The 27558-nt window shown below is 63.4% G+C and overlaps 1 protein-coding gene across 1 annotated transcript in view; it reads left to right on the top strand.

Annotated features, from left to right (window-relative positions):
• The window catches only part of LOC115654873 (laminin subunit beta-2-like), a 66932-nt gene that overhangs the window by 11505 nt on the left and 27869 nt on the right, over nt 1-27558 (top strand). Inside the window, exons 4-18 of the mRNA XM_030569734.1 lie at nt 1188-1311; nt 2101-2174; nt 2577-2765; nt 6872-6935; nt 7325-7527; nt 7886-8006; nt 9235-9423; nt 10512-10691; nt 11750-11862; nt 11937-12016; nt 16273-16429; nt 16925-17077; nt 21587-21745; nt 22613-22734; nt 24811-24931. Of these exons, the coding sequence (XP_030425594.1) occupies nt 1188-1311; nt 2101-2174; nt 2577-2765; nt 6872-6935; nt 7325-7527; nt 7886-8006; nt 9235-9423; nt 10512-10691; nt 11750-11862; nt 11937-12016; nt 16273-16429; nt 16925-17077; nt 21587-21745; nt 22613-22734; nt 24811-24931 (2049 nt within the window). The remainder of the gene's footprint in view (nt 1-1187; nt 1312-2100; nt 2175-2576; nt 2766-6871; nt 6936-7324; nt 7528-7885; nt 8007-9234; nt 9424-10511; nt 10692-11749; nt 11863-11936; nt 12017-16272; nt 16430-16924; nt 17078-21586; nt 21746-22612; nt 22735-24810; nt 24932-27558) is intronic.

The raw sequence follows: 27558 nt of genomic DNA, 5'->3' as shown, positions 1-27558 counted from the left end.
CCGTGCGCTTCCCACAGCGAGTCCACCCCAGCGGGGTCCTGGGGAAGCCACCGGGTTCTGCACCCCCACTTCGCAGTCAGATGTGACTCTCAGCCAGCCAGTAACACAGAGGTTTATTCGATGACTGGAACAGGGTCTAAAACAGAGCTTGTAGGTACAGAGAACCAGACCCCTCGGCCGGGTCCATTCTGGGGGTCAGTGAGCCAGACCCCCACGTCTGCACTTCACTCCTCGTCCCCAGCCAGCTCCAGACTGAAACCCCCTCCAGCCCCTCCTCACTGCTCAGCCCCTTTCCCGGGCCAGGAGGTCACCGGATCCCTTTGTCTCCAACACCTTCAGCTGGCACCTTTGCAGAGGAGGGGCCCAGGCCATCAGCTGCTAGGAGACAGAGTGTCAGGCATTTAGGTGCACTGGCCATTGCTCTGCCAGATGCTTAAGAACTGCCATGGGGACACTGAGGCACCAACACAGTATTCAGAGAAAACATTAAGAACTTTCCCAGTTCGTCACACCATCTGTCCCCTGGATCTGTGGGTGTGTGTTTGTCCAGCTGTGTGTGTGTGTGTGAGTCTGTCCATCTGTCCCCTGGATCTGTGGAGGTATGCGTGTCCGTCTGTCCAGCTGTGTCTGTCTGTCTGTCTGTCCCCTGGATCTGTGGGGGGGTGTGTGTCCGTCTGTCCAGCTGTGTGTGTGTGTGTGTGTGTGTGTGTGTGTGTCTCCATCTGGCCCCTGGATCTTGTGGGGGTGTGTGTGTCCGTATGTCCAGCTGTTTGTGTGTGTGTGTCTGTCCATCTGTCCCGTGGATCTGTGGGTGTGTGTGTGTCCGTCTGTCCAGCTGTGTGTGTCTGTCTGTCTGTCCATCTGTCCCCTGGATCTGTTGGGGTGTGTTTGTCTGTCTGTCCAGCTGTTTGCGTGTGTGTGTCTGTCCATCTGTCCCCTGGATCTCTGGGGGAGTGTGTGTCTGGCTGGCTGGCTGAACAGGTGGTTGTGTCCATCCGTCTGTCTGCCTGGATCCATGGGTGTGCGAGTCCATCCGTGTGTGGGTCTGGATCGCGTGTGCGGGGGCGAGTCTGTCTGTCTGTCCAAGGGCAGGCGCTGAGCAGAGGCAGCCCCAGTGCCCAGTCTGCCCCTGCTGCGGGGGTGCGCCGTGGGGCAGGGACAGCACTGGGACCCTCTCTGTGCCGCAGGACTCGGAGAAATGCTTCTCCTGCGACTCCCGGTCCCCCTCTCTGCACAACAGCCACCACATCCAGAACGTGCTGTACCTCAGCGGCCGGGACGGGCACCCCACCTGGTGGCAGTCGGAGAATGGTGAGGGGGGGCCCTCAGGGCCCTGGAGAGAGGCTCCCCGGTGGGTGGACAGAGCCCAGACTAGCGGGGAGGGGAAGGGGTCATGGCCCATGCTTGGCCTGCGCTGCCCCAGGCTGCAGGAGCCACAAGGGACCCTCAGGAGAGCCTGGGCCAGGAGACGGCTCCTCGGGACCCCCCAATGCCAGGGCCTCCAGTCTGGGTGAGAGGCCCCCGCAGCCACCACACCTGACTCTGCTGGGAGTGACCACAGCTTGGGATGTGGGGGCGGCAAAGGGGCTGGTGCAGGCGTGTGGTGGAGCATGGGGAGGGATCCCATCCTGTCTCCCTGGGGGGGCTGGTGCATGGGGGTGACTCGTCCCACCCCGTCCCATCTCTCTGGAGGCTGGTGCATGGGGGTGACCCCGTCCCGTCTCCCCGGGGGCTGGTGCATGGGGGTGACCCAATCCCACCCCATCCCGTCCTGTTTCCCTGGAGGCTGGTGCATGGGGGTGACCCCGCCCCATCTCGTCCCGTCTCCCTGGGGGCTGGTGCATGGATGTGACCCCATCCCGTCCCATCTCCCCGGGGGCTGGTGCATGGGGTGACCCTGTTCCGTCCTGTCTCCCTGGGGGCTGGTGCATGGGGGTGACCCCGTTCCATCCCGTCCCGTCTCCCCCGGGGCTGGTGCATCGGGGTGACCCCATCCCGTTCTGTCTCCCCGGGGGCTGGTGAATGGGGGTGACCCCGCCCCATCCCGTTCTGTCTCCCCGGGGGCTGGTACATCGGGGTGACCCAGCCCCGTCTCCGCAGGCGTGGAGCACGTCAGCATCCGCCTGGACCTGGAGGCTGAGTTCCACTTCACTCACCTCATCATGAAATTTAAGGTAACTGGGTCCTGGGCTGGGTAGGTGAAAGGGGAGCTCGGGGGGGATCTGGGGGCCTAGTCCCCTGGGCTGGGGGTGGGGACAGCAGGGCCAACCCTGCCGAAGAGCAGCCGTCCCACTGGTACCAGGCCTGGCTCTGCAGGGGATCACCCAGCTCCCCTCCCCTGACACCCCGCTCGGGGCCATTCTGGGGGGCACCCAGCTCCCCTCCCCCAACACCCCACCTGGCACCCAGCTCCCCTCCCCCAGCACCCCGCCCGGGGCCATTCTGGGGGGCACCCAGCTTCCCTCCCCTGACACCTCGCCCAGGGCCATGCTGGGGGACACCCAGCTCATCTCCCCCGACACCCTGCCCAGGGCCCTGCTGCAGTGCGCCCAGCCCCACCCGTGTCTCTCCCCCAGACTTTCCGCCCGGCGGCCATGCTGATCGAGCGCTCGGCAGATTTCGGCCGCACCTGGAAGGTTTATCGCTACTTCGCCTACAATTGCTCCCGGCTGTTCCCAGCCGTGGCTGTGCAGGCGTCAGGCCGCGTGGACCAGGTGCTGTGTGAGCAGCGCTACTCCGAGATCGAACCCTCCAGCCATGGCGAGGTGGGGAGCTGAGGTCTCACGCCGCCCCTCTCCTGTTGCCCTGGGGAACGGGATGGGGGGATGCCGGGGGCAGACCGGGGCGGAGGAGCTCTGGGGTCTCACACCACCCCTCTCCTGTCGCCCTGGGGAACAGGATGGGGGGATGCGGGGGGCAGGCTGGGGCAGGGGGTCTGGGGTCTCACATCGCCCCTCTCCTGTCACCTTGGGGAACGGGATGGGGGGATGCTGGGGGCAGGCTGGGGCAAGGGCTCTGGGTCTCACGCCGCCCCTCTCCTGTCGCCCTGGGGAACAGGATGGGGGGATGCGGGGGGCAGGCCGGGGCAGGGGGTCTGGGGTCTCACGCCACCCCTCTCCTGTCGCCCTGGGGAACGGGATGGGGGGGATGCTGGAGGCAGACCGGGGCAGGGGGTCTGGGGTCTCACACCACCCCTCTCCTGTCGCCCTGGGGAACGGGATGGGGGGATGCTGGGGGCAGGCTGGGGCAGGGGCTCTGGGTCTCACGCCACCCCTCTCCTGTCACCCTGAGGAATGGGATGGGGGGATGCTGGAGGCAGACCAGGGCAGGGGGTCTGGGGTCTCACGCCACCCCTCACCTGTCACCCTGAGGAATGGGATGGGGGGATGCTGGGGGCAGGCCGGGCAGGGGGTCTGGGGTCTCATGCCACCCCTCACCTGTTGCTCTGGGGTGTGGGGGAGGCTGGGGGCAGGCCAAGGCAGGTGGGGCTCTGGGTCTCACGTCGCCCCTCTCCTGTTGCCCTGGGGAACGGGATGGGGGGGATGCTGGAGGCAGACCGGGGCAGGGGGTCTGGGGTCTCACGCCGCCCCTCACCTGTCACCCTGAGGAATGGGATGGGGGGATGCTGGGGGCAGGCCGGGGCAGGGGGTCTGGGGTCTCACGCCGCCCCTCACCTGTTACCCTGAGGAATGGGATGGGGGGATGCTGGGGGCAGGCCGGGGCAGGGGGTCTGGGGTCTCACGCCGCCCCTCACCTGTTACCCTGAGGAATGGGATGGGGGGATGCTGGGGGCAGGCCGGGGCGGAGGGGCTCTGGGGTCTCATGCCGCCCCTCACCTGTCACCCTGAGGAATGGGATGGGGGGATGCTGGGGGCAGGCCGGGGCAGGGGGTCTGGGGTCTCACGCCACCCCTCACCTGTCACCCTGAGGAATGGGATGGGGGGATGCCGGGGGCAGGCTGGGGCGGAGGGGCTCTGGGGTCTCACGCCGCCCCTCACCTGTCACCCTGAGGAATGGGATGGGGGGATGCTGGGGGCAGGCCGGGGCAGGGGGTCTGGGGTCTCACGCCACCCCTCACCTGTCACCCTGAGGAATGGGATGGGGGGATGCTGGGGGCAGGCCGGGCAGGGGGTCTGGGGTCTCACGCCACCCCTCACCTGTCACCCTGGGGAACGGGATGGGGGGATGCCGGGGGCAGGCCGGGGCAGAGGGGCTCTGGGGTCTCATGCCGCCCCTCACCTGTCGCTCTGGGGTGGGGGGGGGGCTGAGGGCAGGCCAAGGCAGGTGGGGCTCTGCGGTCTCACACTGCCCATAACGATGCTGCCCGTGGGTGCCAGCTGAGGTCACTCAGGGTGAACTGCAAACAGAATGGGGCAGACAAACCCCGAACGCTGGTGGATCTTCCAATACTTAGATCTACCAACCAGCACAGAACAGCCTCTGTGTTACCTCCCTGGTTACTCAGAATCCAAGCAACGCAGTTCCCTTAAAGTGCCCAGCCTCAGGCCTCCTTCTAGACACACACATCAGCTATGATGATAGTTACTGAAAATCTTATCTCATCATATAAAAGAAAAGGTTCTTCCAACCCCAAAGGATAAGCCACACACCCAAGTTCAATTATAACTTAGATCTTACCCACAATACACGCTTAGAGCCAATTCTTATTAAGTCAGCTAAAATGTATTAAAAAAGAAAAGAGAGAGAGAGTTGGTTGAAAGAGCAGTGTACAGACTGACTTGAGTTCAATTTACTGAGGTTATAGTCCAATGTCCATGTTCAGGGTGACTCCAGTCAGTGACTGGGGATCTCAATCCTTATGGCTCAGGGTTTCCCCCTCTTGAAACCCAAAGCAGATCTGAGATGAAGAAGGATCATGTCCCAGGGTTTTTATATATTTCCAGCAGCCTCTTGGCCTAAGCAAACAATAGGCTTAACTTTCTCTCTTCCGAACATCCTGGCAATTAGCACAGGGTAATTTATCCATTAAACCGTTCAGATACGGGTTACCACAACCTTCAAAGAGACACATGGACAATAATATTATTTCCCTCAAGTGTCTTTCTAAACATTAATATTCCTTTTTTGGTCTTTGAATCAAAGCCATAGTAATAGACAAGACTTGTTTGCTTACATCACAAGACCTGAGCAAGCATCTACCCTTTTATCTCTAACAATGCAGGCTGCAATTTCAAAGCTCTATTAATCATAGAATATCAGGGTTGGAAGGGACCTCAGGAGGCATCTAGTCCAACCCCCTACTCAAAGCAGGACCAATCCCAAACTAAATCATCCCAACCAGGGCTTTGTCAAGCCTGACCTTAAAAACCTCTAAGGAAGGAGATTCCACCACCTCCCTAGGGAACCCATTCCAGTGCTTCACCACCTTCCTAGTGAAATAGTGTTTCCTAATATCCAGCCTAGGCCTCCCCCACTGCAACTTGAGACCATTACTCCTTGTTCTGTCATCTGCTACCACTGAGAACAGTCTAGATCCATCCTCTTTGGAACCCCCTTTCAGGTAGTTGAAAGCAGCTATCAAATCCTCCTTCATTCTTCTCTTCTGCAGACTAAACAATCCCAGTTCCCTCAGCCTCTCCTCAGAAGTCATGTGCTCCAGCCCCCTAATCATTTTTGTTGCCCTCCGCTGGACTCTTTCCAATTTTCCAATCTTCTTGTAGTGGGGGGCCCACAACTGGACACAGTATCAAGATGAGGCCTCACCGATGCCGAATAGAGGGGATGATCATGTCCCTCGATCTGCTGGCAATGCCCCTACCTATACAGCCCAAAATGCCATTAGCCTTCTTGGCAACAAGGGCACACTGCTGACTCATATCCAGCTTCTCATTCACTGTAACCCCTAGGTCCTTTTCTGCAGAACTGCTGCCTAGCCATTTGTTCCCTAGTCTGTAGCAGTGCATGGGATTCTTCCGTCCTAAGTACTCTGTACTTGTCCTTGTCAAACCTCATCAGATTTCTTTTGGCCCAGTCCTCCAATTTGTCTAGGACACTCTGGACCCTATCCCTACCCTCCAGCGTATCTACCTCTCCCCCCAGTTTAGTGTCGTCTGCAAACTTGCTAAGGGTGCAGTCCACGCCATCCTCCAGATCATTAATGAAGATATTGAACAACGGCTCCAGGACTGACCCTTGGGGCACTCTGCTTGATACCGGCTGCCAACTAGACATGGAACCATTGATCACTACCTGTTGAGCCTGACGATCTAGCCAGCTTTCTATCCACCTTATAGTCCATTCATCCAGCCCATACTTCTTTAACTTGCCAGCAAGAACACTGCGGGAGACCGTATCAAAAGCTTTGCTAAAATCAAGGAATAACACGTCCACTGCTTTCCCCTCATCCACAGAGCCAGTTATCTCCTCACAGAAGGCAATTAGGTTAGTCAGGCATGACTTGCCCTTGGTGAATCCATGCTGACTATTCCTGATCACTTTCCTCTCCTCTAAGTGCTTCAAAATTGATTCCTTGAGGATCTGCTCCATGATTTTTCCAGGGACTGAGGTGAGGCTGACTGGCCTGTAGTTCCCCTGATCCTCCTCCTTCCCTTTTTTAAAGATGGGCACTACATTAGCCTTTTTCCAGTCATCCGGGACCTCCCTCCATCAAAGATAATGGTTCATTCATTTACAGATCTTCCTAACAAGGCTTTAAAATTGGCCCTGGGTCAGGTCAGTCTGGGAGGTAATTATCTCTTTCTGGCCCTGTCACCTTTCAGTGAGAGATTATATTACACTCATCACGTCACACTACCCCTCGCTTGTCACCCTGGGGCATGGTGGGGAGCTGGGGGCAGGCCGGGGCTAGGGGGTCTCTGGGGTCTCATGCTGCCCCTCATCTATCTCCCAGGTGATTTTCAAGGTCCTGGACCCGTCCATCCCAGTGGAGGATCCGTACAGCCCAGCCATCCAGGGTAGGGGCACAAGACGGGGGGCTCAGCTGGGAGGATGGGCTGGGATCCCTGCCCTAGAGCTTGCAGCCATGAGGCACCAGGTTCAAAGCCGCGAGTGGCCCTGTGGGGCACTGGGTCCAGAGCCACGGGTGGTGCAGGGAGATGCCCATGGCAGGGGAGGCACAGGCAGGCCTGGGGGGTTGCAGGGGGCCCAGGAGTGTTGGAGACAGGGGCATGCGGGAGTAGTAACTGGGCACCATACCCGGGGGCTGAGGAGAGTCGGAGGCATCACGGGCAAGGCAGTGCAGAGGCTGGGGGAGACTGGGAGCAGCAGGGGCTGGGAGGTTGGGAGGCTGGGGTGGGTAGCAGGGCCAGGAGGGGGGCCAGTGCTAAACTCCCCCTGCCCCCAGATCTGCTGCGTGTCACCAACCTGCGGGTGAACCTGACCAAGCTGCACACCCTGGGCGACAACCTGCTGGACTCGCGGCGCCAGGTGCTGCACAAGTATTACTACGCCCTCTACGAGATGGTGCTGCGTGGGAGCTGCTTCTGCTATGGCCACGCCTCCGAGTGCGCGCCCGTCCCCGGGGTGCCAGTGGGCGTGGAGGGCATGGTAAGGGGGCATGGCTCCACCCCACGCGGAGGGCAGTGGGAGGGGGAGGGGGAAGTAAGGGAGCAGAGCCCCACCCCAAGACCTACCACAGGGCAGCCAGGCACAGCCAAGCAGGGAGCCCTGAGTGGCTGCTGTGCCCATGATTCCTGGGGCAGCAGGCGGGTGTCAGGGAGTGTGGGGCGGCCCCAGAGGTCCCTGTGCCCCAATGCAGACGAGACCCACTCAGGCTTGGCATGTGGCCTGCTAAAGGCAGCTGAGGGCCCTGGGCCCCTGGCATGAGGGGGCAGGGGCCAGCCTGGGGTGTGGCAGCGTCTCACGTGCACAGCTGACCTGGCCCCCATCGCTGCCTCTCCCGCAGATTCACGGCCGCTGCATCTGCAGGCACCACACCACGGGCCTGAACTGTGAGCGGTGCGAGGACTTCTACCAGGACCGGCCCTGGCGCCCTGCCGGGGGCACTGACCCGCACGCCTGCCAAGGTGAGCCTCTGCCCCCCTTTTCCCCACGGCTCTGTTCCCCCTTCCCCACGGCTCTGTTCCCCCCCATGTCTCTGCCCCCCCCACTTCCCCACAGCTCTGCCGCCTCCACTTCCCCACGGCTCTGCCCCCCTTCTCTGCAGCTCTGCCCCCCCACTTCCCTGCAGCTCTCCCCGCCCCTTCCCACGGCTCTGCCCCCTGCCTGCTTTCACACCTAATAAAAGAAGTGCACTGGGGGGGCAGTGCCCAGGGAGTGAGTGTGCCCAGGGGCAGAGACATGGGGTGAGCTGGGGGCAGTGCCCAGGGCAGGGGCACAGGGTGAGCTGGGGGCACTGCCCTGGGGCAGGGACATGGGGTGAGCTGGGAGCAGTGCCCTAGGGGGGAGCGTGCCCGGGCCAGTGTTGAGGGACCCCGTCTGTTGTCGGGTGGTGTGACCGGGTGGTGTGGCCGGGGGCCGGGCACCATGGCCAGTGCTGGGCAGTGTGGCCAAGTGGCATGGCCGGGGGCTGGGCAGCGTGGTCAGGGGTTGGGTGGTGGGGCCGGGGGCCAGGCAGCCTGGCTGGGGGGTGTGGCCAGGGGCCGGGCGGCATGGCCAGGGCTGAGCGGTGTGGCCAGGTGGCGTGGCTGGGGGCTGGGCGGTGTCACCGGGCAGTGTGGCTGGGGGCCGGGCAGCATGGCTGAGGGCTGGGCGGTGTGGCCAGGTGGCGTGGCTGGGGGCTGGGTGGAATGGCTGGGCGGTGTCACCGGGCGGCGTGGCTGGGGGCCAGGCGGCGTGGCTGGGGGCTGGGTGGCATGGCTGGGCGGTGTCACCGGGCAGCATGGCTGGGGGCCGGGGGCTGGGCGGCGTGGTCGAGGGGTTGGGTGGTGGGGCCGGGGGCCGGGAGGCGTGCTTGGGGGCTGGGCGGCGTGGCCAGGCAATGTGGCTAGGGGCTGGGTGGCGTGGCTGGGCGGCGTGGCTGGGGGCTGGGTGGCGTGGCTGGGCAGTGTCACCGGGCGGCACGGCTGGGGGCCGGGTGGCGTGGCCAGGTGGCGCGTCTGGGGGCCGGGTGGCGAGGCCAGGCGGCGTGGCTGGGGGCTGGGTGTCGTGGCTGGGCGGTGTCACCGGGCGGTGTGGCTGGGGGCCGGGTGGCATGGCCGGGCGGCGTGGCTGGGGGCTGGGTGGCGTGGCTGAGCGGTGTCACCGGGTGGTGTGGCCGGGTCTGGGTTACCGCATGGCACCGGTGTCTCGCAGGGTGTAACTGTAACCAGCACTCACGCCGGTGCCACTTCGACATGGCCGTGTACCTGGCCACGGGCAATGCCAGCGGGGGCGTCTGTGACGACTGTCAGCACAACACGATGGGCCGCACATGCCAGCTCTGCAAACCCTTCTACTACCACAGCCCACGGGCCGACATCCGGGCCAGCAGCGCCTGCGTCCGTGAGTGCCCGGCGGACGGGCCTGGGCAGCCTGCAGCGGGCGAGGGGGGTCACCCCCGGGGGTCTGGGGCTTTGCTCCCCTTCCTCTGAAGCTAGAGCTGGGGCCGGCCGGGTGCCCACAGAGCAGGGGGGTATCCTCTCTCTCAGGTCCTCCAGGGGCTCACCAGGCCCCCACTAGTCGTGTGCTGTCCCCGGGTCTGTTCCCAGCCCACACAGGCCCCCTGACACACGCCTGTACCCTCCCTGGGCGCTGGGGAGGGAGGCCGGGGCACTGCACGGCTCCTGGGCTGGAGTCACCGCTGCACATCGTGAGGCTGGCTGCTCCCTGCCTCCGAGACTGAGCTGCAGCCCCTGCTGCCCCGGGGAGCTCGGCCCAGCCAGGCCACCGAGTGAGCCCCTGCTCAGAGCGTGCCCCTGTGCTGCGCGGCCGGGGCCGGGTTCCAGCCTGGCTCAGCGGGGAGCAGCGAAGGGGCAGCCTGGCCAGCCCATCTCAGCCTCCTTCCTCGTCTCTCCCGTGTTTCAGCGCCAGGGGCTCCCCTGTTCTCTGCGCTCGCCTGGCACCACCCCCTCGTTGTCCATCTGCAGCCTCACGGGGTCCTTGGGGTTCCCCTTGTCTGTTGGGTCCCCCTAGTCCTTGCTGCCCCATGCGTCTCCCCAGCCAGCTGCGTGGCCCACACCTCATGTGGTGCGCAGTGCGGCAGGGCAACACCTGGGGAAACCGAGGCACATACCGCCCATGTTGGTCACGGCCCCAGGATGTGGTCAGGGAGAGCATGAGCCCTTTGGCTACAGTGCTGCACAGGTGGCTCACGCCAAGGTGCAGCCCCTTTGCGGGCAGCCCCCACGCTCCACTCCCTGGCCTGGGCGTGTGCCCGGCTGTTTGGCTGTGCTGAGGCACTCGGCTGCTCTCTCCACCCCACCGACTGTAGCTCTCCCGTCCCTGCCCCGCTCTGCCCGACATGGCCGATCCCGGCTGCTCTGGCAGTGCCACCTGCTTCAGGGTCACTGCGGTGTCAGTCGCTGGCGTCTGGGCTGGGCCAGAGCTGGCTCCTGGCGTGTGACTCTCGCTCTCTTCCCCTGTGCTGGCAGCCTGTGACTGTGACCCGGTGGGCTCCCTGGACGGCGGAGTGTGTGACAGCCACACAGACGTGGCACTGGGCATGATTGCCGGGCAATGCCGCTGCAAGGAACACGTCCAGGGCGTGCGCTGCGACAGCTGCAAGGAGGCCTTCTACGGGCTGAGCCGCACTGACCCACAGGGCTGCCAGCGTGAGTGCGGGAGGGGGCACGGCACGGGCACGGCCTTGGCACCGCTTGGAGTGAAGCCAGGCAGGACTCGGGGCAGCGTCTCCCCTCAGGGCCACGCTTACCAGGGCAAGGAGCCTGCTCGGCTTCGGTGCTTCCTGGGTCCGACCTTGGAGTGTTCAGCCCCATGGTCACCCCGTTCACTCCCTGCGGCGAGTCCCCCTGGACGGGACCCCAGGGAGCCTCACACACCCCCAACGGGCCCTCCCCCTCCCCTGCAGCCAGCGTGTGACGCAGACGTCGGGAACCCAGCGTCGAACAGGGAGCAGGCACCTGCAGCAAAGTCCAGCTTGGGGGGACCCAGGGCCTACTTCCCCCTGGACCCCCGGGGCGCTGGAGCAGTGTACGGCGGGGTTGGGGTGGGGGAGACGACTAAGCCATGAAACCAAACTACAGACCCTGGACATGATGGAAACTGTTCACGCCAGGGGGTGCTGCAACCCCTTAGTTCCAGCCCCCTAGTTCCAGCCTCTATGCAGGGGACTGACCCCTTCCAACTGCCTGGCCTCCCTCACACCTGTTGCCCCTTTCCCGGGCCAGCAGGTCACCTGGGCTGCACCAACACCACCAGCTGATCCTGGCAGAGGAGGGGGCCCGGCCAGCAGTTGCCAGGCTATGAGTGTCGGCTGTTCTCTGCAGCCTGTCAGGATCCACACCTGCCCTCTAGGGGTCGCTGCAGACATCACCCCCCTTGTCCCACCATCTAGATACCTGAGTAACACATAGGGGAAACTGAGGCACACACAGAGCATTCAGAGAAGATGGTAAGAACATGCCCACTTCATCACAGCCACCCAGCCTGGCCATGCTGCAGGGCCCCGGGGGACGTGGCTCCTCAGGACAGCCGCTGGTGGGCAGGGCCCCATGTGCTGCATGGGACAACCCCTCGGGCATCGGGCAGGATCCGGCTCGGCATCCCCAGAGCTGTGAGTGTGCCAGGCCTCACACGAAGGTGGGGTTGGGATACTTGGGGGGGCCGTGGGCCCGGGCCTCGCTGGGTAAGCTGCTGTGTCTGTGCCCAGCCTGCAGGTGCGACCCTCGGGGCATCATCGCAGGCAGCCCCCCCTGCGACCACATCAGTGGCGACTGCTACTGCAAGCGCTTTGTCAGCGGCCGGTACTGCAGCCAGTGCCTGGTGAGTGCCCTGTGCCCTGCCCCTGCCCGGCCCCGGTGGGACCCACCCGATGCCTGACCCAGCTCTCTCCACAGCCCGAGTTCTGGGGCCTGAGCAATGACATGGCCGGCTGCCGGCCCTGTGCCTGCGACTTTGGGGGCGCCTACAGCAACAGGTAGGCATGTGCCACGGGGCGGGTACCACGGCTAGGAGGGATGGGGGGGTACCATGGCTGGGGGGAGCGGGCACAGCAGGTGGTACCACGGCTGGGAGGGGAGGGGGCAATGTCACGGAGTGGGGAGAAGTCAGGGCCCGGCACCCCCGGGTTCCTGCGATGCACCAGGACTCTCAGCCAGCCAGTAACACAGAAGGTTTATTTAGATGACAGGGACACAGTCCAGGACAGGCCTTGCCGGTACAGACAGCAGGACCCCCTTTAGTTAGGTCCACTGGGGCCCCAGGGAGGCCACAGCCCCTTTGGGGGGGCACCCCTCTCCATTTCCCAGCCAGCCCCAAACTGAACCCCCCACAGCTCCTCCTCTCTGGGCTGTGTCCTTTTCCCAGGCCCCTTGTTCTCCCCCACCTTTAGCAGCCCCTGGCACGGGGAAGGGCCTGGCCTTTAGTTGCCAGGAGACAGAGGGTCGGCCAGAGCTGAGGCCCCCCCACAGTATCCAGGGGAAACATTAAGAACAGCCCCACTTCCTCACAGGCAGTACCACAGCAGGGGGAAGGAAGTGGTACCACGGCTGGGGGGGAAGGGGGAAGTACCACAGTGGGGGGAAGGAAGTGGTACCACGGCTGGGGGGGAAGGGGGAAGTACCACAGCAGGGGGAAGGAAGTGGTACCACGGCTGGGGGGGAAGGGGGAAGTACCACAGCGGGGGGAAGGAAGTGGTACCACGGCTGGGGGGGGAAGGGGGAAGTACCACAACGGGGGGAAGGAAGTGGTACCATGGCTGGGGGGGGGAAGGGGGAAGTACCACAGCGGGGGGAAGGAAGTGGTACCACGGCTGGGGGGGAAGGGGGAAGTACCACAGCGGGGGGAAGGAAGTGGTACCACGGCTGGGGGGGAAGGGGGAAGTACCACAGCAGGGGGAAGGAAGTGGTACCACGGCTGGGGGGGAAGGGGGAAGTACCACAGCGGGGGGAAGGAAGTGGTACCACGGCTGGGGGGGAAGGGGGAAGTACCACAGCGGGGGGAAGGAAGTGGTACCACGGCTGGGGAGGGGAAGGGGGAAGTACCACAGCGGGGGGAAGGAAGTGGTACCACGGCTGGGGGGGAAGGGGGAAGTACCACAGCGGGGGGAAGGAAGTGGTACCACGGCTGGGGGGGGAAGGGGGAAGTACCACAGCGGGGGGAAGGAAGTGGTACCACGGCTGGGGGGGAAGGGGGAAGTACCACAGTGGGGGGAAGGAAGTGGTACCACGGCTGGGGGGGGGAAGGGGGAAGTACCACAGCGGGGGGAAGGAAGTGGTACCACGGCTGGGGGGGGAGGGGGAAGTACCACAACGGGGGGAAGGAAGTGGTACCACAGCTGGGGGGGGAAGGGGGAAGTACCACAGCGGGGGGAAGGAAGTGGTACCACGGCTGGGGGGGGAAGGGGGAAGTACCACAGCGGGGGGAAGGAAGTGGTACCACGGCTGGGGGGGAAGGGGGAAGTACCACAACGGGGGGAAGGAAGTGGTACCATGGCTGGGGAGGGGAAGGGGGAAGTACCACAGCGGGGGGAAGGAAGTGGTACCACGGCTGGGGGGGAAGGGGGAAGTACCACAGCGGGGGGAAGGAAGTGGTACCACGGCTGGGGGGGGAAGGGGGAAGTACCACAACGGGGGGAAGGAAGTGGTACCATGGCTGGGGGGGAAGGGGGAAGTACCACAGTGGGGGGAAGGAAGTGGTACCACGGCTGGGGGGGGAAGGGGGAAGTACCACAGCGGGGGGAAGGAAGTGGTACCATGGCTGGGGGCGGGGAAGGGGGAAGTACCACAGCGGGGGGAAGGAAGTGGTACCACGGCTGGGGGGGGAGGGGGAAGTACCACAACGGGGGGAAGGAAGTGGTACCACGGCTGGGGGGGGAAGGGGGAAGTACCACAGTGGGGGGAGGAAGTGGTACCACGGCTGGGGGGGAGGGGGGAAGTACCACAGCGGGGGGAAGGAAGTGGTACCATGGCTGGGGGCGGGGAAGGGGGAAGTACCACAGTGGGGGGAAGGAAGTGGTACCACGGCTGGGGGGGGAAGGGGGAAGTACCACAGCTGGGTGGAAAGGGGGCGGTACCGCAGCTGGGGGTGGGAACAGGGCAGTAACACAGCTAGGGGGAGCAAGCACTGTGGGCAGTACCACGGCTGGTGGTGGAAGGGGGCAGTAGCATGTCTGGGGGGAAAGGGGGCAGTACCACGACAGGGGGAGGAATGGGGAGGTACCACGGCTGGGGAGAGTGGACATAGCAGGCGGTACCACAGCGGGGGGGAAGGGGGCAGTACCACGGCTGGGGGGGAAGGGGGTGGTACCACGGCTGGGGAGAGTGGACATAGCAGGCGGTACCACGGCTGGGCGGGGAAGGGGGCAGTACCATGGCTGGGGGAGGAATGGGGTGGTGCCACGGCTGGGGAGAGTGGACATAGCAGGCGGTACCACAGCGGGGGGGAAAGGGGCAGTACCACGGCTGTGGGGGAAGGGGGCAGTAGCATGTTTTGGGGGGAAGGGGGCAGTACCACGGCTGGGGGGGAAGGGGGCAGTACCATGGCTGGGGGAGGAATGGGGTGGTGCCACGGCTGGGGAGAGTGGACATAGCAGGCGGTACCACGGCTCGGGGGGGAAGGGGGTGGTACCACAGCCAGAGAGGGGAAGGGGGCAGTACCATGGCCGGGGGGGGGAATGGGGCGGTACCACGGCTGGGGAGAGTGGACATAGCAGGCGGTACCACGGCTCGGGGGGGAAGGGGGTGGTACCACAGCCAGAGAGGGGAAGGGGGCAGTACCATGGCCGGGGGGGGGATGGGGCGGTACCACGGCTGGGGAGAGTGGACATAGCAGGCGGTACCACAGCTGGGGGGGAAGGGGGCCGTACCATGGCTGGGGGAGGAATGGGGTGGTGCCACGGCTGGGGAGAGTGGACATAGCAGGCGGTACCACAGTGGGGGGGGAAAGGGGCAGTACCACGGCTGGGGGGGAAGGGGGCAGTAGCATGTCTGGGGGGGAAGGGGGCAGTACCACAGCTGGGGAGGAAGGGGGTGGTACCACGGCTGGGGAGAGTGGACATAGCAGGCAGTACCACGGCGGGGGGGAAGGGGGCAGTACCATGGCTGGGGGAGGAATGGGGTCGTGCCACGGCTGGGGAGAGTGGACATAGCAGGTGGTACCACAGCGGGGGGGAAGGGGGCAGTACCACGGCTGGGGGGGAAGGGGGTGGTACCACAGCCAGAGTGGGGAAGGGGGCAGTACCATGGCTGGGGGAGGAATGGGGTGGTGCCACGGCTGGAGAGAGTGGACATAGCAGGCAGTACCACGGCTCGGGGGGGAAGGGGGTGGTACCACAGCCAGAGAGGGGAAGGGGGCAGTACCATGACCGGGGGGGGAATGGGGCGGTACCACGGCTGGGGGGAGTGGGCACAGCGGGGGTGGTGGTGGTGCTGGCAGTGCCATGACCAGGGGGAAGGCATGGGGCAGTGGTGGCACCGTGGCTCAGGGGTGCCGGGTGTCAGGCACTCCCAGGCCCTGGGCTATCTCAGCCCCTGGGAGGATCCCCCTTCTCGAGGGTTAAGCCCTAGGCCCCTGTGCCTCCTGGAACCGCACCTCTGAGCCTCCAGCCGCCTGGCTTTGCCCTGGAGCCCCACCCCGGAGGGAGCAAGGCCCCCCGGTCGCTGGCTGGGTGACGGATGGGGTAGTGGGCGGGGACCCGGCGTAGAACTGCCGGATGGCTTGCAACAGTCACCAAGAGACCGATGCCGATTCGGGAGATTCCAGGCCAAACCTGGAGAGTTGGCAACCCTCCCTCATGCCCCTTGCCCCTCCTCTTTCCTTTCTGATCCCCTGCCAGCCGATCACCCAGGCTGCACCAACCCCCCAGGCTGATCCTGGCAGAGGAGGGGGCCTGGCCATCACAGCCACACCTGGCCTCTAGGGGTCACTGCAAAGCTCACCCCCCTTGTCCCACAGACCTGAGTAACAAACCGGGGAAACTGAGGCATGCAGTCTTTGGATAAGACAGTAAGAGCATGCCCAGTTCATCCCCCTGGGGGTGGGACACAAGCTGTGGGGTGGAACCAGGGCATTCAGGGCTGGTTGGTAACAGGCTGGCCTCTCACCCCTCCCCCACGGCCTCTGCCCTCGGACAGACACACAGACACCCTGGGCTGGGCTGGCTCCCCCGGACCCACGGACAGGGTAGGGCAGGCCTCCTTAGCCCCGGACAGACAGGGCTTGTGCCGCCCCCAGGTGCTCCATGAAGGACGGGTTGTGCCCCTGCCGGCCCCACCTCATTGGGCGCCAGTGTGACCAGGTGCAACCCGGCTACTTCTGTGCACCCCTGGACTACTACAGCTACGAGGCGGAGCATGCCACTGGCCATGCGCCCAGCCACTCCACGCTGCCGGTGAGTGCAGGCACCAGACGCTGGGCTGCTGTGGGTCGCAGGGCTGGGGGGGGAAGGGGTCACAGGGGGGCAGGGTCCTAGGGCTGAGGTGGGGGCAGCACATGGGATCCTGGGGCCGGGGGGGCTACCCATGGGTCCCAGGGCCGAGGGGGGTAGCGTGCAGGGGCCAGGGCTGAAGGGGGGCCAGGGCGCAGGGTCTTGGGGCCACAGAGCTCATTGCCCCTCCTGAGTGCAGTTCCCTGGCTGTGGGGCACAGTCTCTGGTGCCAGGACGGGGTCTAGGCCAGGGGTTATGCCCCCCACTGACCAACAGGACCCAGCAGCAGCCCGGTGTCAGCATCCCTCTAGCCAGCCAGTGCCTGCCATGGTCATGGGGTCTCCTCAGACTAACCCCAGCCCCCCTCGGCAGCCTCCTGGCCCCTCATCAGTACCCCCCCGGCGACTCCCCACCTGGGGTGCCCCGGCGCTCTGCCAGGCTGACCCTGGCCCGTTGCAGGGAGCACTGCGCCCCGAGGCCCCCCCGGACTGCCTGGAGTATTCCAGTGGGCTTCCAAACGGGCGGAAGGGGCGTCTGCGACGCCAGCGCAGTGCCATGCGGCTCCTGCGGCACCGAGCCCTGTCCCGGCGCAGTCGGCAGCCCCAGCACAAGGTAAGGGGCGGGGGGGGGTTGGGGTAGAGGATTAGAGGCAGGAATCGGGGAGTGGGGGGATGTCACAGATCCACAGGGTTGGGGCTATGCCCCAGTTCTCAAACAGTCCCTTGGATCAGCCCCCCAGGTCCCATTCCTCCCCTGGGGTCGCCCATGGGGCCCCACCAGACCTACACCTGCTCCGGTGCTCAGGGGGTGCCGATGCCCAGCCGACCTGCCCCGCTGTGCACAGCTCTAGGCTGACGGGGGGTGTGACGACGCGGTTCTGGCAGGACCCAACTGAGAGTGCCAGTTCAGGACCAATTGCTTAAATAGGGCAGTTACAGCCCTAGGCTGGGGGTTTTCCGCCTCTAAGGCACCAAACCAGCCAGACAAAAATGACTTTGGTCTCACCCCACTGGCTAACCACAAGTCACACACAATTTCCTTAGACACTCCAGTCTCCCAGTATCACCACCAGTGCCACCCGTCCTGGGGATGAATGGTTATGAAAACCAACACCCCAGTAAAAGAAAACAGTTCTCTCGATTCCAAAGAATCAGACCCAGGTCAATATACACATCCCCACATTCCCAGACCCAGGTCAATATACATATCAGATCTTACCCACAAATCACACTGGTGCCAGTCCTCTAGAATCTAAAATCTAAAGGTTTATTCATAAAGGGAAAAAGATAGAGCTGAGAGCTAGAATTGGTTAAATGGAATCAATTACATACAGTGATGGCTAAGTTTTTGGTTCAGGCTTGTAGCAGTCATGGAATAAACAGCAGGTTCAGATCAAGTCTCTGGAACACCCCCGCTGGGATGGGTCATCAGTCCCTTGTGTAGAGCTTCAGCGTGTAGCAAAGTCCCTCCAGAGGTAGGAAGCAGGATTGAAGACAAGATGGAGATGGGGCATCAACCTTATATAGGCTCTTCCAGGTGTAAGAACCTCTTTGTTCTTACTGTGGAAAGTTACAGCAAAATGGAGTCTGGTGTCACATGGGAGGCGTATGTGCCTTTTCTCCACAGGTCAGTTGTGTAGCTGATGGTCCTTAATGGGCCATCAAGCAAGCTAAGCAGAGCTAACACCAACTTGTCTGGAATGTTTCTCAGAAACACAGCACAAATTTGACATACAGGCAGTATAGATCCAATACTGGTAACTTCAACAACCAAATGATACAGACATCCAGACAGCATAATCCTAACCAGCAACCCAGAACCTGGTCTTAGACACCTTATATGACCCCCTTTACATAAGATTTGGTGCCACTGCAGGACCTTGGTTGCAAACCATGTTCTATATGGTCCCAGTTTATATCAATAATGTCACAGGGGGTCTGCCCTTCACCCAGAGGCTGCCTCGGGATGTGGGGCTAATGGCAGCGCCCCTTCAGTCGGCCCACAGCACCGGCGCTCTCCCCAGCCCGTCTGGCATGGCCCCAGCTTTGGGACCGGCTCTGGGGGCCCCCTGCAGTGGGCCAGAGCCCCAGGGGTCCCGCTCAGGCCTCGGCTCCATCCCACTGCTCTGGCCCACAAGCTCTGCCCAGCGAGTCCCCCTGAGACAGAGCCGGGCAGAGACTCAGAGCACCCTAAGGAGCAGCCCCCCTCTGCTAGCGCTGGCAGAGAGACAAGCAGCGTGGGCCCAGCCCAGCTCATCAGTCCCCTGAACCTAGCGCAGGCAGCCCTGGGGGAGCCCAGAGAAAGGACGGTTCCCACAGAGCCCAGCCAAGCTGTAGAGACCCCCTGGGTTCCCACTCTGCCTCCCGTCTGTCTGATCCTCTGCCGGACTCCCGGGAGGCCCCCACAGACAAAACTACACAGGATCTTTTCAGGGGGCAAGACAAAGATGCCTCATTTATTATGATAATTTGATTTATGACCAATAACTAATATCTTAATCCTTATACACACAGATTATACCTAATACCTACACACACACACACCCATTCACACACACACACACACACACACACACTCATCCATCAGATGTTCTGCAGCTGCTGCATAGTTACCAGTTGTGACGATGCGGTTCTGGTGGGACCTAACTGAGAGTGCCAATTCAGAACCAATTGCTCAAACAGGGCAGTTACAGTCCTAGGCTGGGGTTTTTCTGCCTCTAAGGCAAACCAAACCAGCCAGACAAAAGGACTTCGGTTTCACCCCACTGGCTAACCACAAGTCACACAAGCAATTTCCTTAGACACTCCAGTCTCCCAGTATCACCACCAGTGCCACCCGTCCTGGGAATGAATGGTTATGAAAACCAACACCCCAATAAAAGAAAAAGGTTCTCTCGATCCCAAAGGACCAAGCCCCAGACCCAGGTCAATATACACATCAGCTCTTACCCACAAATCACGCTGGTACCAATCCTCTAGAATCTAAAATCTAAAGGTTTATTCATGAAGGGAAAAAGATAGAGCTGAGAGCTAGAATTGGTTAAATGGAATCAATTCCATACAGTGATGGCAAAGTTCTTTGTTCAGGCTTGTAGCAGTGATGGAGTAAACTGCAGGTTTAAATCAAGTCTCTGGAGAACATCCCCCGCTGGGATGGGTCATCAGTCCCTTGTGTAGAGCTTCAGTTTGTAGCAAAGTCCCTCCAGAGGTAGAAAGCAGGACTGAAGACAAGATGGAGATGAGGCATCAGCCTTATATAGGCTCTTCCAGGTGTAAGAACCTCTCTGTTCTTACTGTGGAAAGTTACAGCAAAATGGAGTCTGGAGTCACATGGGCCAGTCCCTGCACTTTGCTGAGTTACGAGGCCTATCTGCCTTCTCTCCATAGGTCAGTTGTGTAGCTGATGGTCCTTAATGGGCCATCAAGCAGGCTAAGCAGAGCCAACACCCACTTGTCTGGGAGTTTTCCCAGAAACACAGCACAAATTTGACATACAGACAGTATAGATCCAATACTGGTAACTTCAACAACCAAATGATACAGGCATACAGACAGCATAATCCTAACCAGCAACCCAGAACCTGGTCTTAGACACCTTATATGACCCCCTTTACATAAGATTTGGCACCACTACAGGACCTTGGTTGCAACCCATGTTCTATATGGTCCCAGTTTATATCAATAACGTCACACCAGTCCTGGACATAGCTTGAGTTCGTGGCTTGAGTTTGCAGCTTGGGTTGGTAGCTTGTGGCGGCTAACTGGCCAGGAAAGCCGGGCACAAGGACAAGCTGGGTCTCTGTTGGGCATGCACCGATATCCTTCCATGTTGGCAGCAGAATGTTACCCTCCAAAGTCTCCCATCTCACCCATCCTTTTTGTAGGCTTTAGTTTGAATCCAGAATCTACAGGTCTTGCTGTGTCACTGCTTCTGGGTTTGGTGATTGATCACCCGTCAATTGCAGGCGACTTTCAGCCTCGGACCTGGCTTTGATCTTCCTTCCATTGCACCTTTTCTGTTTAGGGTGGACACTGCTTACTTTGTTAGGGCTCTTGTTTGCATCTTCAGCCGGGGGTGGGTTGAACTCTATTTCATCAGGACAGGCTGGAGCTGGAGGTTGATTTTATCATCCATCCATGCCTCAGTCACACAGCTCAACTAAACTAATAAGATTACAGCAGGGTTTGCAAAAATGAAAGTTGGAGGAAGCTTTTACAAAATGGAGTGAGTGTTTTAAAATGGGGTTTGAATTCCAATATGGCGAACAGTGAACAGAAGTTACAATGTAGACAAGTGTAGTGGATGGTGAACAGAAGTTACATTAATAAAGTGAACAATTAAAAACAATTTCATTTATCAGTTCTACACACTTCCCACAGCCAGTGCTTAACCCCCCTGCCCCTCCGCCCTCTGTTCCCAGCTGGGCGGTCATGGCTGGGTCCTCGGGCGTGGCATCCACACTCCCTGGTTCCTGGGTTCCAAAGTCCCAGTGACTGGGACTGCCATTGTCTTCTCAAAACTGCCCGGGTCCAGGGCCCTAGGCCAGGTGGCAAGGAGCCCTACCACCAGAGAGCACCCAGGCCTTTCCCCTCCCCAACACTGCAGCACCAAGGGGAAACGGAGGCAAGGATGGACAGAATTCCCATGGAGGCAGAGCCCTGACCACTGCACAGGGACCGCTCCCCCCTCAATGGACAGAACAAGGCCCACGGGGGGTTCTTCCCTGACCACCGTGCCCACCTCTTGGGGAGGGGGGCTAGTGAAGCAAGGGGAGAGCCCCGTGAAGCTGTGCTGTAGCTGTGCACGGTAGTGTCTGCTGAAATCCTCCCACCACTGGGCAGCAATGCAGGGTGTACGGGGAAACTGAGGCACACACAGGATTAATACAAAGCACTACAAAGAATTCCCATTTTGTCACACAAGGGAGGATATCAGGGAGCAGGAGTGGGAGTAGGGATGGGCTGAGGGTAGTGGGGTGCAGGGATTGGGTGAGGTGGGGTCAGGTGGGGAAAGGGGCAGTGGTGGACGGGTGGGGACAGGGATGGGCTGAGGGTCGTGGCGAGGTGAGGGCAAAGGGCAGCAGTGGAGGGGCAGTCATTAACCCAGGTTTCTGCCCCCCAGCCCAACGTGGAAGTGGTGTCCCGGGAGCACGCAGGTCACATGATCACATGGACGGGGCCCGGCTTCGCCCGCGTGCGGGATGGGGCCGGCCTGTCCTTCCACATCAGCAACATCCCCTACGCCATGGAGTACGACATCCTGATCCGCTACGAGCCCGAGGTGTGCGGGGCATGGAGGGGCACACCTTGGGGCAGGATACCAGCAGGGGAGGGGACGGCCGGGCTCCTGCAGGGCACGTGGGGCTGATGGGGGCGGGGGAGGGCTGGGCGCTGGGCTCCTCTGGTGTGTGGGACTGGTGGGGGATGGGGGGACGGGCCTGGGGCTGATGGGGGAAGGGGGGCTGGGCATGGGGTTTCCAGCTTTCAAAATGCTGGTAACCAAACTCCCAGCCCCACCCCCTGCCCCACCTCTCCCCAGGCTCCGCCCCTTTTCTGCTTCTCCCCCCCCCAAGGCCCCACCCCTGTCACTTGCTGGATGTCTCCATCTCCTCCCCCTCCCCCCGCAGCTGGGCTCCCTCTGCTGGGGGGGTGGGGGAGGAACTGCTGCTGGCCGCGTAGGGGGCGACCCTGGCTGAGCAGGGGCTGGTGCCCGTGGGTTGACCCAGCACCTCCCTCCGCCCACGGTGACTGGACTTGGGGGTCCAGTCAGTACATCTGACCGAGCACGGCCAGGTCCCCTTTTCAGCCAGACTTTCCGGTCAAAAACTGGGCACCTGGCAGGCCTAGCTGCTGGGGGAGGGGCTCCCCTGGTGTGTGGGGCCAAGCCCCGAGGCCACACTCAGCGCCCAGCTCCGCTGTCCTGGGCAAGGGGCCCAGGTCGGGAGCAGGCTGCCCCGAGGGACGCTCCGTTCAGCTCCCAGCCAGGGCTCCTTCCGCTGCCAGCACCTGCCCCCCACATCAGCCATCAGCCTGCCCAGGAGCAGCAGGGGCCCGCCCCCTGGCAGTGCCCCCACTCCCTCCATAGGGCTGTAGGCTGCCGCCCTCAGGGACCCAGCTGGGGGGCACCCCCTAACCCCTCTCCCTGCAGTCCACAGAGGACTGGGAGGCCAGCGTCAGCATCAGTGCCCAGGCGTTGCCCACGAGCCCTCGCTGTGGGAACGTGCTGCCCTCGGAGCAGAGGTACAGGGAGAGCCTGCCGCACACCGAGAGGTGAGAGCCGACGGGGGCTCGTGGCTGGGGACCCTCGCGCGGCACTGGTGCCCTCGCTGCCAGGCTGCTCGGGCCAGTGTCGCAATGCATCACCTCACCCACTGCTGCCCAGGCTAGGAGCCAGCCCCGCCAAGGGGGCACACCGCCGGGACCCCAGTCCAGCCCAGCCCGTGCCAGCTGACCCATGCTGGGCTGAGGTCACTCCCCCGCCCCCTGGGCCCTGTCCCACGCTGGGCTGGGCTCACCCCTCTGACCCCCACCCTCGGGCCCTGTCCCACGCTGGGCTAGGCTCACACCCCCCTGGGCCCTGTCCCACGCTGGGCTGGGCTCACACCCCCCCGGGCCCTGTCCCACACTGGGCTGGGCTCACCTCCCCTCCCCGGGTCCTGTCTCATGCTGGGCCCTGTCCCACACTGGGCTGGGCTCACCTCCCCTCCCCGGGTCCTGTCTCATGCTGGGCTGGGCTCACCCTCCCCCACACCCACCCCCAGGCCCTGTCCTACACTGGGCTGGGCTCACACCCCCCCGGGCCCTGTCCCACACTGGGCTGGGCTCACCCCCCATCCTCGCGCCCTGTCCCACGCTGGGCTGGGCTCACCCCCCATCCTCGCGCCCTGTCCCACGCTGGGCTGGGCTCACCCCTCCGACCCCCATCCTCGCGCCCTGTCCCATGCTGGGCTAGGCTCCACCCCCCTGGGCCCTGTCCCATGCTGGGCTGGGCTCACACCCCCCCGGGCCCTGTCCCACACTGGGCTGGGCTCACCCCCCCTCCCCGGGCCCTGTCCCATGCTGGGCTGGGCTCACCCCCCATCCTCGCGCCCTGTCCCACGCTGGGCTGGGCTCACCCCTCTGACCCCCACCCTCGGGCCCTGTCCCACGCTGGGCTGGGCTCACACCCCCCCGGGCCCTGTCCCACACTGGGCTGGGCTCACCCCCTCACCCTCGGGCCCTGTCCCACACTGGGCTGGGCTCACCCCCCCTCCCCGGGTCCTGTCCCATGCTGGGCTGGGCTCACCCCCCCCCACACCCACCCCCAGGCCCTGTCCCACGCTGGGCTGGGCTCACACCCCCCCCGGGCCCTGTCCCACACTGGGCTGGGCTCACCCCCCCTCCCCGGGCCCTGTCCCATGCTGGGCTGGGCTCACCCCCCATCCTCACGCCCTGTCCCACGCTGGGCTGGGCTCACCCCTCTGACCCCCACCCTCGGGCCCTGTCCCACACTGGGCTGGGCTCACCCCCCCTCCCCGGGTCCTGTCCCATGCTGGGCTGGGCTCACCCCCCCCCACACCCACCCCCAGGCCCTGTCCCACACTGGGCTGGGCTCACCCCCTCACCCTCGGGCCCTGTCCCACGCTGGGCTGGGCTCACACCCCCCCCGGGCCCTGTCCCACACTGGGCTGGGCTCACCCCCCCTCCCCGGGCCCTGTCCCATGCTGGGCTGGGCTCACCCCCCCATCCTCACGCCCTGTCCCACGCTGGGCTGGGCTCACCCCTCTGACCCCCACCCTCGGGCCCTGTCCCACACTGGGCTGGGCTCACCCCCCCTCCCCGGGTCCTGTCCCATGCTGGGCTGGGCTCACCCCCCCCCACACCCACCCCCCAGGCCCTGTCCTACACTGGGCTGGGCTCACCTCCCCCACGGCCCTGTCCCATGCTGGGGTCACCCCCCTGGGCCCTGTCCCACACTGGGCTGGGCTCACCCCCCCACCCCCACCCCCGGGCCCTGTCCCACCCTGGGCTGGGGTCAGACTCCCCACCCCATCCCCAGGCCCTGTCCCACCCTGGGCTGGGCTCACCCCCTCATCCACGGGCCCTGTCCCATGCTGGGCTGTGCTTACTCCCCACCCCCGGGCCCTGTCCCACGCTGGGCTGGGCTCACCCCTCCACCCTCGCCCCGGGCCTTGTCCCACTCTGCGCTCACCCCCGTGGGCCCTGTCCCACACTGGGCTGGGCTCACACCCCCACTCCCACCTCCAATCCCTGTCCCACACCAGGCTGAGCTCAGAGCCCCCTGTGTCACAGCCCCCACTGTTCGTCCCATCGGCGCACCCACACTGCTTGCCCTCCTGCCCCCAGGTACGCCCTACTGTCCCGGCCTTTCTGCTTTGAGCCCAGGAACCAGTACGAGGTCACCATGCGGCTCCAGCGGGCGGGCATGGCCCAGCGCCACCCGGCTGCCTTCATCCTCATCGACTCGGTAAGGGCAGGGGCTGGCGGGAGCTGCCCTCAGCAGCCTCCTCCTCCCCCCACGGCTGCACAGGGGGGCGCAAGGTCCTGGCGCCGGAACTCCCGCGTGGCCTCTCTGGGTGCCTAACAGCGCCCGCTTCTCCCTGGGCCAGGCATGGGTTGGCTGCCTCCTGTGCTGGGCAGGGAGATGCCAGGCCAGGCCTATAGCCACGTCACCTGGCTTCGCAGAGCAGGGAGCGTCCTTCCAGCAGCTGCTCAGTGCCCATGGCGCTGCCAGCTGCAGCCGTGGGCCAGGCCAGCTCCAGATGTGACAGGGAACCTGCTGGTGCCCTGGCTGAGCCATGAGTCACTTTCCACCAGCAGCCACGTCACGGAGTCCCCGGGCGATGCTGGCACTGCTCCCTACGAAGCCGGTGGGCTATGCTGGCTCTGCCCCGGGGGCCCTGGGCGATGCTGGCACTGCTCCCTATGAAGCTGATGGGTGTCACGGGGTCCCCGGGCGATGCTCTGGAACTGCTCCCCACAAAGCCAGGCAGGACTCTGGGGAGCCTCCTCTCCCTTGGAGCAGACTTGTTCAGGGCAAGAAGCTCACAGGGCTTCACCTCCTGGGTCTCTCCTTGGAGCATTCAGCATCCTCTGCCCCTCCGTGCACTTCCCACAGTGAGCCCACCCCAGCGGGGTCCTGGGGAAGCCACAGGGTCCTGCACCCCCACTTTGCAGTCAGACGTGACTGTCAGCCAGCCAGTAAAACAGAGGTTTATTCGATGACAGGAACAGGGTCTAAAACAGAGCTTGTAGATACAGTGAACCGGACCCCTCGGCTGGGTCCATTCTGGGGGGCAGTGAGCCAGACCCCCCACGTCTGCACTTCACTCCTCGTCCCCAGCCAGCTCCAGACTAACCACCCCCTCCAGCCCCTCCTTCTCTGCTCAGTTCCTTTCCCAGGCCAGGAGGTCACCTGATCCCTTTGTCTCCAACACCTTCAGCTGGCACCTTTGCAGAGGGGGGGCCCAGGCCATCAGTTGCTAGGAGACAGAGTGCCAGGCATTTAGGTGCACTGGCCCTTTGCTCTGCCAGATACTTAAGAACTGCCATGGGGACACTGGGACACCAACACAGTATTCAGAGAAAACATTAAGAACATTCCTAGTTCATCACAATGGGCGATGCTGACTCTGCCTTGAGGGCCCTGGGCGATGCTGGCTCTGCTCCCTACGAAGCTAGTGGGCGATGCTGGCTCTGCCCCGGGGGCCCTGGGCGATGCTGACTCTGCTCCCTACGAAGCTAGTGGGCGATGCTGGCTCTGCCCCGGGGGCCCCGGGCGATGGTGGCTCTGCTCCCTACGAAGCCGGGCAGGACTCTGGGGAGCCTCCTCTCTTGGAGCAGACAGTCCCCAGAGCAAGAAGCTCCCACAACTTCCACCTTCCTGGGTCTGAGCTCAGAGCATCCAGCATCCCCTGCCCCTCCGTGCGCTTCCCACAGCGAGTCGCCCGGGTGGGGTCCTGGGGCAGCCAGAGGGCCCTGCCCCCCCCCTCCGCAGGCAGATGGGAGTCTCAGCCAGCCGGGGAAACAGCAGGGTTATCAGTCACAGGATCACGGGGAAGGGCAGAGCTCGTTAGCACAGAAATCAGCCTGTTGCTCCTCCTCTGATCTTTGTTTCACTTGGCTTCCCGGGCCAAGAATCACCTGGTCACATCCCCCTCCTGTGTCTCAGGTTACGAAGGGGCGGCCATAGCATCCCTGCAGGCAGCTGGAACAGCCCCCACAAGTCACACACACTTATTCCCGCCACCCAGACATTGATGCAATACACAGGGAAACTGAGGCTCGCACAGCATGCATGCAAAACAGTAAGACTCACATACAGCATAACAAGGGAAAATCTCCACTTCGTCACACCACCATATTGGCCATGGCGGCTCTTGGCATCTGCTGCCTGAAAGTACCACACCGCTCGCTCACTGGCAGGTGCCCACAGGTACTGTGCCGCTCGCTTGGCAGGACCATGGTGTGCCGAGGTGGGGAGGGCCACAGGGGCTGCTCCGGGACTGCTGGGTGCCACTTCTGCCTCTGGCTCTCATTCCCCAGTGCCCGCACCAAAATGTGCCTGGCCCCAAACACCAGCCCCACTGCACCCCCACCTGGCCCTGCCCAGCCGACACCTTGTCCTACCAGGCCCATGTGCCCACGGCCCTGCCCCACTGCACTTGCCCATCCATTCAGCCCCTTCTGCACCTGGCCTGGCCTGGCCATGCCCCCACCATGCCCTGTACCCCAACTCCGCAGTCAGACATAACTCTCAGCCAGCCAGCCAGTGCCCCCCACTCCCCCAGTGCAGCCTGTCCAGTGCCCCTGCTCCCCCCGTGTAGCCTGTCCAGTGCCCCTCGCTTCCCCAGTGCAGCCTGTCCAGTGCCCCCTGCTCCCCTGTGCAGCCTGTCCAGTGCCCTCCTGCTCCCGCCATGCAGCCTGTCCAGTGCCCCCCTGCTCCCCCAGTGCAGCCTTTCCAGTGCCCCCACTCCCCTGTGCAGCCTGTCCAGTGCCCTCCTGCTCCCGCCGTGCAGCCTGTCCAGTGCCTCCCCGCTCCCCAAGTGCAGCCTTTCCAGTGCCCCCCACTCCCCCAGTGCAGCCTGTCTAGCC

Source organism: Gopherus evgoodei, chromosome 7 (genome assembly GCF_007399415.2).
Source record: "Gopherus evgoodei ecotype Sinaloan lineage chromosome 7, rGopEvg1_v1.p, whole genome shotgun sequence".
Taxonomy (NCBI): Eukaryota; Metazoa; Chordata; order Testudines; family Testudinidae; genus Gopherus; species Gopherus evgoodei.
Note: the sequence above shows the minus strand (reverse complement) of the source record. Positions and strands in the feature narration are given on the sequence as shown.